General features: G+C 46.2%; 1 protein-coding gene across 3 annotated transcripts in view; it reads right to left on the reverse strand.

Moving 5' to 3' along the window:
- Window positions 1-19573, reverse strand: part of RPTOR (regulatory associated protein of MTOR complex 1) — a 323106-nt gene that overhangs the window by 94485 nt on the left and 209048 nt on the right. For all 3 annotated transcript variants that reach the window (XM_019981168.2, XM_019981167.2, XM_070774383.1), the window contains exons 8-9: window positions 8120-8220; window positions 7482-7626 (exon numbers count right to left, since the gene is read on the reverse strand). In XM_019981168.2, the coding sequence (XP_019836727.2) occupies window positions 7482-7626; window positions 8120-8220 (246 nt within the window). The remainder of the gene's footprint in view (window positions 1-7481; window positions 7627-8119; window positions 8221-19573) is intronic.

Consider the following 19573-nt stretch of genomic DNA (forward strand, 5'->3'; position numbering starts at 1 on the left):
ATTAAAAGTTTCAACTTCAGGAGTTAGAAGAAGAAAAGTGAGCACCAGATGGGGGAGGTGCTGTGGGCAGGGAGGTCTGGGGCAATTGGTGGTCTTGATACAGCCACTTCACTGTAGGGGGCACCAGGAAACTGCGCCTTCTGTACAGCAGGCTTCCATGCCTTCTTCCAGAACCATCTCCTCAAATTCAGGAGGCAAGAATTGTAAACTGTTAATAATATTCCTGCTGGGGTGTCCTAGACAAAGTATCAGAAACTAGGCTGCCCTGGTGAGACCAACAGCCCTCAGACCTCTCCAAGGAGCGAAACAAAACCCGACGAAGCTGCAGCAGGCCCTGGGCGACAATCGTCTGAGGAGTGTGGGCTGTCTGGCCTGCCACCTCCTAAGGGCTGGCCCCAACCTGGGTCCAGCCACTGAGGAGGGTCGAGTCCTCTGCCAGCTGCACATTTCTGTGCCAGAAAAGCAGCTCAGAGGAGACTCCTGGCCTGAAAGGAAAGAGGTGTCTTGCCTGCTTCACCGGGAGCGAGGAGGGGCCATGTCTGCAGGGGCACAGCTGCCTAAGTGAGAAGGGATGGGGACAAGGGGCTCCGTTCAAGGCACTGAGGAGGACAGGGGAGGAAGGAGGATGTGGGGGAGCACTGAAGACCTGCTGGACACCAAGAGGCCAAACAGACTACCAGCATGCAGTGAGGCTGCCGTGAGCCCCAGGCAGGGGCGGGAGAGAGCGGCAGGCTGGCGCTGGGCAAGCCGGTCTCTCTTTGGGGCCTGTGGCTGTTGACTGTACAAAAGGAAAGGGTCAGGCTGAGGACCTCAGAGTTCCCATCAAGCCTTTGATCACACGGCGGCCTTTTCAACAGCACAAAGGTACCCTCTGCTGAGCATCTATTCAGTTGGTTAAAACTGGCTACATTTTCTAGGGTAAAATCAAAACGAACTTGGGAGTCTTAATTTGGGATTCTCACTAAGGGAAAGTGGGAAAGCGAGTCCTTAAAACCCTGGCACCCAGGCGAGCGTGGAACTTGGGAGGTGTCTGCGTTCGCACTTCCCACAGCCCCTGGGACCAGCCGCGCCAGCTGCACCCCCCCCTCCCCGGAGGGAGGACCCCGGGCTCCCCGCCCCCGAGGCTCAGAGCAGCGAGGCCCTGAGCCGTGGGCTGCCGATGAATCACGGCCTAGAGAACGTGCCATCCAGGCAAGAGCTCGGGTTTTCAGGAAACGGGCCTAAGATGGCAGGCACCCAAGGAGTGGGCCGTGAGGAGAGCCTTCCAAGAGCGCCCGGCTCCATCTGCACTGATCAGTCATCCAGGCTCCCTTGATGGGATGGAACACACAGGTTATTACTGTGGAGGAACGCAAGGTTTCAGGACCTGCTGAAATTGAAAGTGAAAGCAAACGGCTCCCCGATGGCTTCACATCAAAAATTAAACAGGAGCCGGGCGCTGAGCATTTCATCATCGGCGCCCCCAGCCTGAAGCAAAGTGTGAATGTGTATGACTTCATGTTTTAACCTCAATTTTTGTTAGGCTTTGTTCCCTGCCTCCCCCTGCTGAAAATTCAGCCTCTTCATCACCACCCAAGGAACACAGTAACTAGACAGTAAATTATTTATTAGGAATGCTCTTTCCAACTCCTGGCTGTGCACTCCCTTGGGACGAACAGACTTTGGCCAATTTACCAGGTGGGAGAAAGAGCTGAGGGCATTGTTGTCCAGGGTTTCATCACCTGCATGAGCTCTGCTAAAAGCCCATGGCAATGCTTCACCGTCCAGGAGCCTAGATCTCAGGGGCGGCTGGTGAACCCGAGTGCAGGAGAACATGACCTTTCTGGTTTCCAAGCCTCACACGCTCCTGCCTTTGCATCACAGCTCTCCTACCTCCCCTAAGGACAGGACTGTGAGCTGGATGCCTGCTACCCATGACAGAGATCACACCCCCAGCCTCTGTAGACCAGGTGCCACACACAGCCACTGGGGAGAGTGGAGACCTGTGTCGCTCAAGTGAGCCACTTGGCTATACAGGAAAGAGGATCAAACTCCCATTTGTAAAGCCACTGGATCTGGTATTACCACCTAACCGGTATTCTTGTAAAGCCACTGGATCTGGCATTACCAACTAACCAGTATTCTAACCAGTACCTCTGCCCACTTCCAGGTGAGGAGGGAAAACACCTGGGAGTCTATCCGTCCTAAGCAAGTCAGGGTCCCTTGATGTGGCTGCATGCCGTATGCAGCTGCTTGACCTGGAGTTTATATGAAGTATCTGTGGTCTCTGACTTGGCATGAGACAGTTCTGAATGATTTCACAAATAAATAAAGGTTATCACCCATACTGAGTGGTTTTCTCCTCCCTAGATCTACAACACGGTAGCATGGGCCAACTGGAGGGCTGGTGAAATTCCTAGCCCAAGCGCCACGACCCTCCAGGAGGAGCCGCTGTCCCTCTGATCAGTGGGGAGGCTCATCCTCTGGAGACCCAGGCCATGGTGCTGCTCCTACGGAGAAGCCCCATGCCGAGAGGGTGCAGGCTGCTCTGGTTGGTCCCCATGTCTCAGGGACCTGCCATCTGGCTTCTGATCAACATTTCTCTCTTTCACTGCATGATCATGCTCCTACGAGCATGTTACTTCTTCAATCTAAAGCCTGATTTTATATTCGATTCCAGATCAAAGTAGGTTAATGGTATAATTTTCAACATTTTTAATGGGCTTGACTAACATTTATCTGGCTACAGGCTCAAGCTGGCACTGTTAGGAAGAACCCCATCGGGGGAGGATGTGTTATATGCCTTTCTCCTCCCATGAAATCTCATCTCCTCTGATTTCTGTATGAAAAGACCTAATTTAGACTTACCTATTTGGCATTTCTCAGAATATAAAGATCGGAAGCCACAATATTAGATTTCAGAAAAAGATCCCCACTTGGAGAACCTTTGGCTGTGGACATGCAGAGCAGGACAGGCCACACCAAGACCTGGGTGAGCAGAGCACCCTGGCCCCACCCCACCTTTAAGCCCTGCACGTGGTTATCAAGTGTTTCAGGGTCCCTGGGCCACCAAGAAGATGTACTCCCAATTTCAAACTCAGGGCATCCCAGCCTGGCCCAGAGTCCCTAGTGGACAGCCCACTGGCTGCATCTGGTACCCAAGCATTTAGTCTGGCCCTCAGAATGTTTTTTTAAAAATGCTATATTAGATACCAACACTTTAGGAAATAATAGATGAGAATACAGGTTTTTGGCTGCTCTTTAAAAGCTGCGGTTGGGGCTCCACGATGCACATGATGCAGCCCGGCTCTTGCCACACCACCGCGCTCCTTGACAACTCCTCCGCCTTTCATTTTGAGGTCTGAAGGCCACCCTCTCTGTGTGTCCCCCCTTCAAAGCCCCGAGGACGTGAAGTGTCTGCCACGGGAGCGAACGAGGGACAGAGATTTCCTACTGCCTGAGGCCCTTCCTTCCACCCCAGTGGGGAACATACTCTGGGTACCAGCCTGCTCTGTACCCTGCATGTTTCTGAAGCCCTCTCTTCACGCCCACACCCTGATGGGGCCCTTCCCATAAGTGGTGGTGGACACGACACCAGGACCCACACAGTCCAACCCTGAGTCTGTGTCTGTGGTGACACGAGGGCCGTGTGTAAGGGCTTGATGCCCACCTGGGAACACACAATGTGTCCAGGCTGGGTCACCAGTGCTTGATATCCAATAGATGCTCAGGCATTACTTCGTACCTTTCCTAGAATGGCTTTTTAATGATCTTTACAATGATCTTGACAAGGCCTCCCGGTGCCCTGTGTATAGTGAGCGTGCAACTACATGCTAAATTAAATTATTGCGGCAATTGGTGTTGCAGTAGCAATCCCGTGTATAGTAACAAACACAGGATGGAGTCAAACGCATCTGAGTGATTTCCAATTTAGGGTTTTAATGAGCTCTTTCCACAACATTTAAAAAATATCAAATATCAAATGAGATCAAGTACAGGTACTAATCCTCAGGGAGTTCTACTAGTTACACATTTTTTTTTCATGCAAAGAAGCACCCAATGATTCTTCTGTCTCCAGTTTTTTGTTTTTGACAAGGAATATCTCAACCTTAATGACTTAATTAAAAAAAAATAGCTTTAGTGTTTCAAAGGCTTAAAACATATACATGTAGATTTTTAATTACAGGAGTAATATCTATCAAATTTTAAGAGAGCATTCTCACTCCAATCCTCTGGTCCTGGTATTAACACCATTAGCATCTTGTTATAATTCTACCTAGCCCTCTTGCCCATGCATAACACAGAAGTAATTATATTGCTGATACAGTCTGGTGTTCTGTTTTTGTCATTTAACATATATTTTGCATAATAATAAATAATCTTCATAAAATTTTAAGATGGCTTGTATTTTTTCAAGTATATGTATTTCAATTACATCTTTGTTCTATTAGGTACTAGGGTTGCCTCTGGCTTCCCTTCTTAAAGCTAACATTCTGACAAACAGCTTTCCTTGTCAAAGCCTCTCTGACTGTTTCACCAGTCCCCCTCAGCAACCTGCTTAGTCCTCCTCCTGAACTGAGATGGGCAGATGCAAAGTGGACAGGGCAGCAGGGGCTGGAGTGAAGTGGGAGATGCCAGGGTTCAGAACTGCCAGGTAGGGAATGTGCTGGTCAAGGCTGGACAGTCAGGGGTCAGGCTGCCTCCCCATCCAGGGAGGTGATCCCAGGAACCTTCCCTCACAGCATCCTACACTGATCCCCCTCCGAGTCCATTTCCCATGGACCCCACCATGCAACATCCAGAATTTGCCTAAAAGGGAGGAGGGAGGAGGGAGGGATTCAGGCTATAGACGGTGCTTTGCAGGATGGCAGACCATGCAGCCTGAGGGACTAGACTGTACTCAAGTCCTAGGGAGCTTATCAGCTGCAAAGGGCCCCTGGAGTGTGCAGGCAGGCTGGAACCAGAGAAGCAGAAAGACCCAAAGGTGCATGTATGACTGCTAGCAATTTCACATGCCCCGGGAGACCAGAGGATCTTTCCCTGCATTTATCTGGGCCTCTGTGGGTTGCTTTATTAGCTCACGTTTCTCTGCACAATGAATATATACAAATGAGGATCTGTTTTATGAGGTTCACAGAGAGCTAAACTTGCAGGTGAGAGGGCCATACTCTCAGTTTTTGAGGTGGGCATGGAAATCCATAAGAGAGATGGGCAGGATTATGAGATGCTGCTGTTAGCATTTGCACCTTGTATTAAACAGTATTTATACAAATTCCAGGATTCAGACATGTTCTAAGAGGCCAACACTAGAGAAAGCTCCATGGGGGATGAAGAGACACAGGTGTCACCATTCTGTACTGTGCTCTCCAGGTGCCTGCTCTCCGGGCCCGCTTCTCCTGCTGCCCTCTTCCCTGCCTGTTCTGTCTGCTCTCAGCTCTGGCTCTGGTTCTACTTCTTTTCTCCAGGACCAGACGCTGTTATTACTCTGTGCAGCTGAGCACACCTTAGAAGAGGCAGTTTCACATCCAGAGAAACATGCACACAGAGACGACTGTCCCATGGACTTGCCACGGGGTGGGCAACAAGGTGGAGGGGAGGACTTAGGCTGCTTCTTGCTAAAAGCTGGTGCCCTCTGTCCATCCTGTATTTCTGTCTCCTGGGGATCTGCTTGGCCAGTAGCCCAAGTGACCGTGGTGGCCCAGGAGGCCCTTCACACTGGGTGGCTGGTGTGAGGCCTATTTCCTATGATTTAAATAGTTTTCTATCCATGACTAGACACAACACTGACACTGTTTAGCTCTTTTTCCTTATTCTTTCCTCTTTAATAATACATATTTTATAAAAACCTGGTTCAAAAGTAATAGAACTTAAGGCATCACTTTTTCTTTTTTTAACAGGATAAGGCTGTTTTGAGGATTTCCTCTTTCAGAAATGTGGGTCTTCTAATTATTCATCCTAAGCATTAGAGAGGCTTTTCCCCCGACTCCCGCTCCTAGTTCTAATCATGGAGGGAAGGAAGCTGCATCGGCTGTTCTGCCGGTCTGTTCTCACAGGATCTAAACAGCTGCAGAGCGACTCTTCCGTGGCGGTCTACTCCTGTTCCTCTGTTTCTTCATAACTTGTTCTCTAGTTTATGCTACAAGCTCTTACAATGGATATGGATGAGGCATGTTTTAACTTGATTTCTGTTTACAGTCTGGCGCTTCGGCAGCATAGTGCATCTTGATTTATCTCATACATAAAAATGCTAATTTCTGATATTCCTCAAGTGGATAAGAGGAGGGGAGTGTACCACCTCCTTCTTGGTTCTTGGGGCTTCCAGAGTCAGGGGAAAGTGGTCATGCAAATATTTAAAAAGAAAAAAACCACCACTCCAAATGAACCTGAAAATACACCATAAAGTGGTTTTTGCTGTTGTTCAGTCGCTGAGTTATGTCTGACTCTTTGTGACCCCATGGACTACACAGCACGCCAGGCTTCCCTGTCCTTCACTATCTCCCGGGATTCGCTCAAACTCACGTCCATTGAGTTGGTGATGCCATCCAACCACGTCATCCTTTGTTGCCCTCTTTTCCTCCTGCCCTCAATCTTTCCCAGTATGAGGAAAGTGGTTTTGGGGGCTAAAAAGAAGTGAATTACTCTTCTAAAATATTTTGCATTAGGGTTTCTCCCAGATGGATATAACTAAGACTCATTTTCCTTTGTTACTGCCCCTTTTCAGTACGTCCTCAAACTCTGCTTGTGTCACAAAAGCATGGAAATGAGAAGAAACCAAACGCCTTCAGATATAATGTCTAGATTCAAAACAATTTCCATTAATATTGTTATAATACGGTGCTTACTACTAGCAGTAGTGTAAGGAACAGTAACCCAGTTTTGAAGGAAATTTATAATCAACATAAAAGTGTCATAGAGATCACACTTGTGTGTGTGAGTGTGTGTGTATACATGCATGCATGTATGAAATAAGCATGCAAATGACCTGGTCATGAACCCAGCAGTTTTCAATCTCTGGAGCAATCTTGGACACGCTTCATGAACTCAGCTGGCAGTTTCCTTCCTCAGTACGAGCCCTTACAGAGTCAGAAACTCACCCGCAGGCCCTCTCCATCTGAGCCATGAACCACAGTGCCTCTGGAGGCACTGGTCCCGTTCGGCCTTGGACGACCCTCAGAGACACCTGTTCTTCTGCAGGGGACTCAGGCAGAGCTGAGTGCCCGACCCAGGACTCCATGCTTGGAGGCACGTCTTCCTATTTTGCTCAGGTAATTCCCTTACACTTGGACTATCTCAGAAATGGGAGGGACTCCCCTGGTAGTTCAGGGGATGTGGGTTTGATCCCTGGTTGAAGAACGAAGATCCCACACACTGTGGAGGAATTAAGCCCATGTGCCATAACTAAGACCTGATGCAGCCAAATTAAAAAAAAAAAAAAAAAAGAAAGAAATGGAAAAAGCACACTCCTTAGAGAAACTGACACTGGTCCAGCAAGAAACACTTACCACATGGCGTGCATGTACGTGGCGGGTAGGCGTGGACTGCTGACGGGGGTGCAGTTATATGACCTCATGATTCTTTCTGCCAATAAAAAATTTCGAAACAGACTAGCCACCAACAGGTCCTGTCTGAAGAGCTTTTGGAAGAGATCTGAGGGCAGAGAAAAGATAAGAATTTGTCTTCAGTGACTCATGCCCAGCATTTAAATCCAAATATACAAACTTACTTCTATCAGAATTTGCCACAAGCAGGTTGGGACTGACATGCACATTTTCCACTGGCAGTAACCTACATCTGTTACATACGTAACTGGAACAAACAGCAGAACCCAAGCAACTATCAACAGAAAACACAAAGGCTCCTTATACTACAGTAGTAACTGCAGCTGTAAGAAATACGGATGTTCCATGAAGATGAGCCTTGAATCTGCCCTGAAAACACTAAGCGCCAAAGCAGATGCTTCTCTAGATGCTCTTCATCCTCGAAGAACCTCTGGGGTTCCTGCCCTCTCCCGCCCACCTCCTCAGGTTTCTTCACTGAGAGGAACACGGTCATCCCTTCTGACTTCTCTCACATCCCAGGGCCAGAGTCTCCTGACTCCGGGGCAGCAGCCCTCCCGCCAGCCCATGGCCGGGCGCCTCACCCCGAGGAAGCACGTTCCACGCAATCGTGTCCGTGATGGCTGTGAAGATCCAGTTCAGCTCGCCCAGGGGGGTCCTCCTGTCATTCAGCCGCCCGGGAATCCTAGAAAACACAAAATAGCCACAGTGACAGAAACAGGTGATGGAGGCAGGAGGTGGTGGGAAAAGAAGGAGGGAGGGGACAGCACATCAGACCAGGGGTGGGGGAGGCTTGGCCATACTGGGAGGACCTCTGTGCCTCGCTGGGATTTTTGAGACTCCTGGATGTCCAACCTCTCATCTTGAAGTTCAGCTTCCACTGCACTTTCTTCCCCTCCCCATCTGTACAGAAGGAGCAGGTGTGGCCTCTCCAGCACTCATGTGTGACGACAGGCGTAAAGCAACTCTGACCAGGGGAGCCCCTGGAGCCCTGCAGCTCACCACAGGCTTACTCTCAGCCTCTGGGTGGACTGGCCCTGTACTCTAATCAAGACACTCCTCTTGGGCTGGACACAGGTCACTTCCCAGAAGCCAAGGGTAAAGGCCAGACCTCCTCTGTGGGCCCAGCTCTTCACCACACATTCACCTGTTCAACATCAAACAAACTTACTCAGGCCTAGATTCTGCCTCTTAAGTTCACAGAGCAAGCATCGCTGGGCTGAAAATGCCAGCGGTGAGGACATGAGAGGCAGGCCGGCTGCGGCCCAGGCCTCCCAGTGGGGCATGTGAGGGGAGCTGGGCTTAATTCCCCACCCCCACAGGGAAATTTGAACACAGCAAGACAAAACCCAATGGACAACCAGGCAACACTCTTGAGTGATGCTCCGCTTGTGGCCACTCACATACAACACTTTGGGTGTGTATGGTGGCACAATCCTTCAGGTCTGTATCCTTTCTTCAGTAAGTCTGCTCCTAGGAATCAGTCTTGAACCAGAAATGAAGAATGTGTAAACAAGTTATATTTTTCCAATGTTTTATTTATAACAGTGAAGAGGCAGAAACTACCTATGTGACCAATAATAAAGAAATGATTAATTATGGAACAACCACGATGAAATAACTACAAGTTAGTAAACTGTTGTTTATGAATATTTTAATGATATGGGGAAAAGACTGCTTTGTAACATTAAGTAAAGAAGTGGGACAAATAACCATGCTGACATAATTACACAGAACACCCCCAAGGAAAGCTGATCAGGAGGAAAACCCCGCAGTGAGGCAGTGGCAACACTCTCCCTGCTCACCCGCCTCCTCGCCCTGGCAGCTGGTGGAGACAGGAGTGCGTTCTTGGACGAAGGAAGGTCTGCTGAGGTTTATTTTCAAACTAAGACCAAGGATGTCAGGGGCGTGAACAGTGCCCCTTGAGTAAGGTGAAGTGACACAGCTGAGCCATCGGAGGAGCGGAAGCCACTCTATGTCAGGTGCAGGTCAGTGTGCATTTAGGTGGGTTTTGAAAACCCTCACCTTATGACAATTGCCGGCAGATAATTATAAAACTAGACTCCCACTAAGACCTCCTGAAAATTCTACTGATGTTTTTTCACTAAGCTTATCATGAAATCACAGACCAAGCCATCAGCCAACTGATTCCAGACAACCTGGGAATCATTCAAACTTAACAATCAACCAATCATTGTGAGACCTACCTTCTGCATTCGGCAGCCTGGAATGGATGACAACTGGGAAGTGAATCCCACTTCCCTTTCTTTCCATGTCATTCAGAATTAAGTCACTTCAGAAACTACTTGTTCCTGTTTTCCGTTCCGTATTTGATCCTAAAGAACAGCAAAACCTAACCCACTCTGGAAGCCATCTGGGTGAGCAACGCAGGACTACGAAGAAAGGTCTAGCACAGAGCATCAAGTCCAGGACACATTTTGTTACTAAAGTTTCTTTCACCTGTACCCTCCCCCCAATTTCATTAATAATCAAAGTGGTTCTTTGAAAAGTTAAACCCACAGTGTTAACCACAGATTAGCTTTTACGTGAAAAGCACAAGATTTCATAATTTAGGGCTTCCCTGGGGTCCAGTGGTTAAGAATCTGCCTGATAAGGCAGGGGACACGGGTTCGATCCCTGGTCCGGGAGGCTCCTACGTGCTTCGGAGCAACTGAGCCCATGTGCCACAGCTACTGAGTCTGCATGCTATAACTACTTAAGACTGTGCACCTAGGCTCTGCAATGGGAAGCCCCACACAAGTAGAGAGTAGTTCCCGCGACTCACAACTAGAGAAAGCCCGTGCACAGCAACGAACACCCAGCATGGCCATAAATAAACTAATACATTAATTAATTACAATTTAAAAGAAAAAGAGTTTAAAGTTATAGTTTAGTAACAGATGACAGAATTGGGAGATGAGGAAAAATGACTCTAGTCCCAGCTGTGCATGTCTGGGTAACTTCTGGCGTCTTGTTCCTCTGCTCTGAGTCACCCAGACTAACCTCATATGCAAAATGGGGACCAAAATAAAGTGGATAGCACTTCAAAAGGAGATGCAGCAGACACTTTCTTGGAAAATGCATGCCACCTCCTCAGACTCCTTATCACCGCTATCAGGCGTTGGATTTATTCTCACCTCCCCCGACATCTGGGCTCACCTACGGTTTTCAGCACTGCCCGCTGTCTGGAGCCTGACTCCAGCCACGGCCACTCTGCTTATGGATCTTACAAAATAACCCAACACAAGGTACCTGCCTTCACCCTTTGCTTGCTGTCTTCACATCCAAATTTAACCACGTCTAAAATCAAGCTCATCCTCATTACTGCCATCTTCTTCTCCCCTGTAGTATGTGTCCTCGCTCCAAGAGTCCCCGTGGATTCCCTTTTGGCAAAGCTCAAACCCTGAGACACAGCCCACTCATCTCTGCCCCAAGTGCAGCTCATGTTTCCTGCTTCTTTCAAGGCATCTTTTCCACTGCCTTTTGCTCATCACTCCCACTGCAAAGGTATCCTCAACAGCCTTCTTGATCCAATTCATACTGGGCAGGGTGATGGCCCTTAGTATAACTTTATTCAAAAATCTACAGGGTTCTCTGCTTACTGCTGCGGTATTTCCAAATGGCATTTTAGTTCCCTCTACTTCAACAAAATCTTGCTTTCAATTAAGGAAAGTGGAGTTCCGATGGCTGGAAGGATGAGGACTGGGAGCCACCAGCTTCTTAGTGGCCTGTGCCTCCCTAGATGGCCACTGTGAGGTCTCCAAGGAGCAAGGGTGAAACCACTGTCATTGGAGTTAGGTAGAAAATTCCAAGTTGGCTTCAATGCCATCAGTTTGACACATTAAACTTTGAAACTAGTTCCCTCTGGTCAGGTCCATAACCTCACAGTTGGACAAAAACATTAAACTCGGTCTCCTTTCACTTGCCCACTTGGAATAGCCTCCCACCTGCCTTGGGTTGGTTCCGGTTCAGTCTTCACAAGCAAAGCCCAACCTCCCTGTCCATGAAGACATCTTGACCATGACAGCCTGTGCTCAGGTCCATTGCAACAGCATCTCCCTTGGAATTCCTCTGGCAGCCTGTCGATCACTTACTTTTCTTCTTTTTATTTATTCACCATTGCTCCATGCATGTTGATTATCTGTATACCTAGGTAATAAATTCCTTGTGGGTAATGACTTACTTTCCTCGATATAAATCAGTCTCCTCGTAGATTCTGGTGGAGTGATGAGCACATGCACGAGCTCACAGCCCACACATCTGACTCATGTTACTTCCCTGCTTAAGAACAGCTGCTCACACTTGGCCAGCAGCTCCCCAAACTCCATGAGGTTGTGTGGCTGACATGGAGAGCCACTGCCCAGACCCCCAAGAGAGGCTGGCTGCTCAGCAGGGGAGCATATTCGGGGACACTGTCCAGCTAGGGAGTGAAGCTGTCTCAGCTGTCAGACTGGTCTCCAGCTGACCACCCTGGGGCTGAGATGTGGGGCTTCCCCAGGCGGCCATGCTTAGCAGCCCAGCCTCATGGCCACTGCTTCCTTGTCTCCCTCTGTGCTTCTCCTCAGTAAGCTCGTGTCCCTTGTCTCCATGTCTGCCCCCATCAACCGGCCAGCAGTGTGGTCTGGGGTAGATGTCAGGACTCTGCTTCTGGGTTCCTTTCTATGTCTCCCCAGCCTTCTCTCTCACCAACACGCCAAAGTCCAGCAACATGGAACCTGTCCTCCTCAAACAGCCCACATGCTCCCGGACCTGCGCAGACACCCCTCTGCCTTCTTGGCTCAGGAGATTGGAGCAATTCTGATATTCTGCCTCGTCCCTCATTTCTGCCAAGCCGCCCCCCCACCCCGCTTTCTGGTTCTGCCCTGAGGCCCCCACAGAATCCATGGACGACAGCTGGTGCACGGGCTACGTCTCCCACTAGGTTCAGGGCTCTTGGCCGGCAGGCCCACGTGCTTCCTCGTGCTAACCCAGTGCTCAGCGCACAGCGTTTAACGCATAACAGGTGCCCCATTCATATTTGATGAGCGAGTGGATGGATCCCTGCTGGATGATCACAGCTCTGTGAAAATAAAACACTAAGTGAAAAACTATGGTTTCCAAGAAAATGACACAAACTTACTAAACACACTCAAGTGATAACACAAAGATCACTCCAAATTTCACGATCAAAGGACCAACAGAAACATTCTGGTGCCCATTCCTCCAGATATCTCTTAATGTACAAAATCAAATAACCTTAATTGCACTGAAATAACAATACGAAAAGAGTTGCCACATTTCTAAAATGTTTACATGTCTTAAAAACATCCACATATATGCTTAGGAAAAAAGTCTGGGAAGGTCTGCGTCAAACCAGTAACAATGATTATCTTGGCATGGTGGAAATTATGGATGATTTTATTTTGCTTACCTGTATTCAATAATACATATGCTAAAAACACACTGCTTGCATAATAAAGAAAAATGAAAGTTAAAAAAAATTTTTTTAAAAAATTTTTTGGCTGCACCATGCAGCATATGGGATCTTAATTCCCTGACCAAAGACTAAATCTGCGACCCTGCATTCTTAGCGTGGAGTCCTAACCACTGGACCACCAGGGAAGTCCCTGAAACATTTTTTTAATAAGAGGGAAGCTAAGCAAGTTTCCTGAAAAGAGAAAATATTTGGAAACTGCATGATTTTATGAATTTACATTATCTCATATTCAGTTCAAATAAAGTAGGATATACCATAAGTGCGTTTAAATGGCTTTATGTAAATGATGGTGCAGAGAACCTTTGGCTAAACCGTTGTCTCGATGCATATAATTCATTACTTAGAAATGTTCTGGAACTAAGAAAATAGGGAGAGAACCCAGCAATTTCTTTTTAAAACAATTCTTCTGAATATCCAGGTCAGTACACACTGGTCAGATGCTTGCTTAGACAAAGTCAGATACATGAGACCAGGGATCTCAATGTGTGGGGTAAGAGACAGCACTCATGACATCATCAGGAGTCTCTCAATATGTGTACATGTACATTTTCTCAATCAATTAATGCCATATTGAAACCAGATATACACATACACAACCTCAAATCATTCTAAAAACTCAGCTGAACAGGAGAAGAAAACTATGCATGAAACCTGCAGCTTATAAAACGTGACATGGTTTGTTTACAGCCTGAATAGTTTGCTGTTTTACAGAAGTTCCCCTTTAACTGGACTGCAGGACTACGTACGAGTGGTCAGGAGAAAGGAAGTGAGAAACACGCAGTAAGAAAGCCTGGTTGGAAATGGAACTGTACTTGTTTAAATGCAGAAAGCCTGTGGACACACTGCACTCAGCTCTCAGCACTCACTCAGAGACAGTCGACTGTGCAGTCACTGGGACGCTCTCTCATAGCTGACTCAGCTAGGCCCTAAATTACATCTGCAAAGCCTGGGGCATGCGATTCAATTATTCTCTTAGGGTTTAGATGACCTCATCTTCCTGACAATGGTAGATGAGGTGACTCAGACCATTCACTCACTGAGAACAACCAGACATGCTGTGTGTATGTGTGTGAAAATCTTTTTGAGGGGAATGGAAGACTGGCAAGGCTGTGCAGAATCGTGAGGCCAGAACCTGAGAGGGGGAAGCCCCAGGCTTAAGCTGGCACTTGGGGCTCCATGTGTCCCGGAGGCGCCTGGCAGCTCTGAGAGGCAGAGCCTGAGCTGAGCTTGGCGGACTCACAGGCTAGAGAACAAAAACTGAGGGCTGGCCAAGGAGATGGAGCTCTGGTTAAAAAAAAAAAAAAAAAATACCAGGCTTGGATCTGGGTGCAAAGGATGAACTAGAAATAATGCAGACCTTGTAGTCTCAGATCAACCTAAATCTCTGTACAACTTCCACTTTCTTTCTTTTTTAAAAAATAATTAATTAGGCTGCATTGGGATCTTTCACTGCAGCACACAGATTCTCTGGTTATGGTGCTCAGGCTCAGCAGTTGCCGAGTGCTGGCTTGGCTGCTCAGCAGCATACTGGATCTTGGTTCCCTGACCAGGGATTGAATCCAAGCCCCCTGCATTGCAAGGTGGGTTCTCTACCCCTGGGCCACCAGGGAAAGCCCTCTGTTTTCAGTATGCAACCAAGCATTTATAATAACTATAAATGGAATATAACCTATAATAATTTTGAATCGCTATATTGTACATCTGAAAACAATACTGTAAATCAACTGTATCTCCAAAAAACCCCTAAAACAGGCATTTATATGCTTAAAACCAAGAAAAACAACTGAGAAGAGAAAGAGACGGACAGAGGATTCTGATAATGGTGACATCAGACACCAACTTCGCAATAATTTTACTTAACATGTTCATGGAATTAATGGACAGGATGGAAAACTCTGGCTGAGAACTGGAAACTGGAAACTCTGGAACCTCAAAAACTTAATAATAATACAATATACTGAATTTAAAAATTCAATAGATGGGCAGAACAGCAGATCAGACAATACTGAAGAAAGAAATGGAAGATGGGTCAGGAGAAAAAACACTCAAAATTAAGCAAAAGAGATGAGATTGGAACATAAGCAATAAATACATAAGAAACAGTGGATACTGTGAAAAGATCTAAGATTACCAAGGGCGAGTCACTTTGGGAAAGAGCTGGGAAGTTTCTGATAAGGTTCAACATGCACCTGCCACACCACCTTCTACTCTTCGGACACAAAGTGTCCGGACGGGGTTGCCCTTTCCTTCTCCAGATCTTCCTGATCCAGGGATTGCACCCGGGTCTCCCACATTATAGGCAGACACTTTACTGTCTAAGCCACCAGGGAAGCCCAGTCTCAGACACAAAAGAACACAGTATCTCTTCTACTTATCTGAAGCTCTAGAAAAGATAAATCTAATGTATGAGAAAAAGCAGATCAATGTTTGTTCGGGCCTGGGGGCTAGGGCGGGGGATTAATTGGGATGAGGTACAAGGGAACTTTTAGGATAGATTTTTAGAGTAATAGTGGTTCCACAGGTATATAAAACTGTCAAGACTCATCAAACTGCATACTGAAAGTGAGTTCCTTTTATTGAATGTAAGCAGTATTTCAACAATGTCAATTTAAAAATGTAAAAAATTATGGCACTTTCAAACAATAAAAACTTTTCCCTGGCAAACCTGCACTAAAGGAGATAAAGAAAAATGATCTCACAGAAGCCCTGAGGTACAGGAAGGAATGAAAGACAGTAGAAGATGTAAATATGTGGGAAACATAAATGAGTATTAACTCTATAGAATATTAATAATGTTTATGGAGATGATGATATATGGAGAGTTAAAATATATGACAATAATTCCACACATTTCAGGAAGTCAGTAAACAAAGTTAATTGTTCTAAGGTCCTTACATCATCTGAGAAGTGGTAAAAGCACTAATTTATATTAGACTTTAAGAAGCCAGGGATTGCCAAAATCATGGCCCGCAGACCAAATCCAGTCAGTGGCCTATTTTTTGCATGGTCTGCAAGCTAATAACAAGCCTTATAATTTTAAAGGGTTGCAACAGAAGATAAAGAAGAATAAACAACAGAGACCTTATGCCTCTGTTGTGTTGTGAAGTGTTCACTGCCTGGCCTTTAACAGAAAGCACACGGAACCCACAGCTCTGGGTAGCCACTTCAGTGCACGAAAAGAAACACTTAACAAGCCAAAACAAGGGGAGGAAAGGGTGGTAAAACTGCTAATCAATCCAAAACATGGCACTGCAGAAGCAAAAAAAGGAAGGTGGAAAAAAGAAATAGAAAAAACAAGAAAGAAACAGGATGGTAGATTTAAACTCAAAAATTATTACAGTAACTATAAAAAGACTAGGTATTTCAATTAAGGTGAACAATTTTTAGTCTAGATTTGAAAACAGAAAAAAGTCAACTGCTGCTGCGTTGCTTCAGTCATGTCCGACTCTGTGCGACCCCATAGACGGCAGCCACCAGGCTCCCCCGTCCCTGGGATTCTCCAGGCAAGAACACTGGAGTGGGTTGCCATTTCCTTCTCCAATGCATGAAAGGAAAAGTGAAAGTGAGGTCTCTTAGTCGTGTCTGACTCTTAGCGACCCCACGGACTGCAGCCGACCAGGCTCCTCCGTCCATGGGATTTTCCAGGCAAGAGCCCGTTAAAAACAGATATAATGTAAAATATAAAGCTACAGAAATATAAAGATACCTGCCTAAATACACAAAAAACTTATATCTAATACAATTATGTACACACACATTATGTTTATATATGAAAAGACACATTGTACAAATAAAAATCAAACAACAGTTGTATGGCTATGCTGTGTGTGTGCTAGTCACTCAATCGTGTCTGACTCTTTGCGACTCCATGGGCTGTAACTTCCCAGGATCCTCTGTCCATGGAATTTTTCAGGCAAGAGTACTGGAATGGATTGCCATTCCCTTCTCCAGGGGATCTTTCTGACTCAGGGATCAAACCTGGGTCTCCTGCATTGCAGGTGAATTCTTTACTGTCTGTCTGAGGCACCAGGGAAGCCCATTGATACGCTACAGTCCTACAAAGTGGAGTTTATGGAAAGGGTATTACCAGAGATGAAGAGTGATATTTCTTAATGACAAAAGGTTCAGTTCATTCTACCAGGAAGGTGAAGTCAGTCATGGTGAATGTGTCCTTCTGTAGTTCTGAAGGGCAAAGCCCATCATCTAAATAATAAGCTTTTAAAGTAAAATGACAGTTCAGTTCAGTTGCTCAGTCATGTTGCCTCTTTCCAACTCCATGGACTGCAGCATGCCAGGCCTCCCTGTCCATCACCAACTCCCAGAGTTTACTCAAACTCATGTCCATTGAGTCGGTGATGCCATCCAACCATCTCATCCTCTGTTGTCTCATTCTCCTCCCGCCTTCAATCTTCCCCAGCATCAGGGTCTTTTCGCATCAGGTGGCCAAAGTATTTGGAGTTTCCCCTTCAGCATCAGTCCTTCCAATGAATATTCAGGACTAATTTCCTTTAGGATGGACTGGGTGGATCTCCCTGCTGTCCAAGGGACTCTCAAGAGTCTTCTCCAATACCACAGTTCAAAAGCATCAATTCTTCAGCGCTCAGCTTTCTTTATAGTCCAATTCTCACATCCGTACATGACTACTGGAAAAACCATATATTTGACTAGATGGACCTTTGTTGGCAAAGTAATGTCCCTGATTTTTAATATGCTGTCTAGGTTGGTCATAGCTTTTCTTCCAAGGTGCAAGTGTCTTTAAATTTCATGGCTACAGTCACCATATGCAGTGATTTTAGAGCCCCCCAAAATAAAGTCTGTCACTGTTTCCATTGTTTCCCCATCTATTGCCATGAAGTGACAGGACCAGATGGCATGATCTTAGTTTTCTGAATGTTGAGTTTTAAGCCAACTTTTTCACTCTCCTCTTTCACCTTCATCAAGAGGCTCTTTAGTTCTTTGCTTTCTGCCATAAGGGTGGTGTCATCTGCATGTCTGAGGTTATTGATATTTTTCCCGGCAATCTTGATTCCAGCTTGAGCTTCATCCAGTCCAGCATGTCTCATGATGTACTCTGCATATAAGTTAAATAAGCAGGGTGACAATATACCGCCTTGACGTACTCCGTTTCCTATTTGGAAGCAGTCTGTTGTTCCATGTCCAGTTCTAACTGTTGCTTCCTGACCTGCACACAGGTTTCTCAAGAGGCAGGTCAGGTGGTCTGGTATTCCCATCTCTTTAAGAATTTTCCACAGTTTGTTGTGATCTACACAGTTAAAGGCTTTGGCATAGTCAATAAAGCAGAAGTAGATGTTTTTCCAGAACTCTCTTGCCTTTTCGATGATCCAACAGATGTTGGCAATTTGATCTCTGGTTCCTCTGCCTTTTCTAAAACCAGCTTGAATATCTGGAAGTTCACGGTTCAAGTACTATTAAAGCCTGGCTTGGAGAACTTTGAGCATTACTTTGCTAGAGTGTGAGATGAGTGCAACTGTGCGGTAGTTTGAGCATTCTTTGGCATTGCCTTTCTTTGGGACTGGAACGAAAACTGACCTTTTCCAGTCCTGTGGCCACTGCTGAGTTTCCAAAGTTGCTGGCATATTGAGGGCAGCACTTTCACAGCATCATCTTTTAGGATTTGAAATAGCTCAACTGGAATTCCATCACCTCCACTAGCTTTGTTTGTAGTGATGCTTCCTAAGGCCCACTTCGCATTCCAGGATGTCTGACTCTAGGTGAGTGATCACACCATAGTGACTATCTGGCTTATGAAGATCTTTTTTGTATAGTTCTTCTGTGTATTCTTGGCACCTCTTCTTAACGTCTTCTGTTTCTGTTAGGTCCATACCATTTGTGCCCATCTTTGCATGCAAAGTTCCCTTGGTATCTCTAATTTTCTTGAAGCGATCTCTAATATTTCCCATTCTATTGTTTTCCTCTATTTCTTTGCATTGATCACTGAACAGTATGAAAAGGCAAAAAGGACACTGAAAGATGAGCTCCCCTGGTTGACAGGTACCCAATACGCTACTGGACATCAGTGGAGAACTAACTCCAGAAAGAATGAAGAGATGGAGCTGAAGCAAAATGACAATAAATCATCAAAATTATTTCCTGAATAAGAAGAGAGGAGGAAGTTGAGGTATATGTATCAGCAACAGTAATTAAAAATGTGGCAGATTACAGGAGACCATAACATGGTATTAGGCTGAGGGCAGAATTGGCATCTAGGATGACAGAAGAAAATTTTCACATATTGAGGTAAGGGTAAGTCATTCCAGCTTGTACATAATTTGGCCTGAAGTTTATGTTAACTAGAACAGCCTGTCTTACGACCTGTTTATCATCCATTGTACATCTGCTTTAACCACTAAAAAAAGAATGCAGTATCCAGGGAATTCCCTGGAGGTCCAGTGGTTAGGACTCTGCTTTCAGTGCTGGGGCCAGGGTTCAGTCCTGGGTCAGGGAAGTAAGATCCCATAAGCTGGGTTGCTTGGCCAGGAAAAAAAAACAACAATACCCAAAAGAATGTCCACTTTGTGCTAATCTATATCTCTTTTGAAAC

Source organism: Bos indicus, chromosome 19 (genome assembly GCF_029378745.1).
Source record: "Bos indicus isolate NIAB-ARS_2022 breed Sahiwal x Tharparkar chromosome 19, NIAB-ARS_B.indTharparkar_mat_pri_1.0, whole genome shotgun sequence".
Classification (NCBI taxonomy): Eukaryota; Metazoa; Chordata; class Mammalia; order Artiodactyla; family Bovidae; genus Bos; species Bos indicus.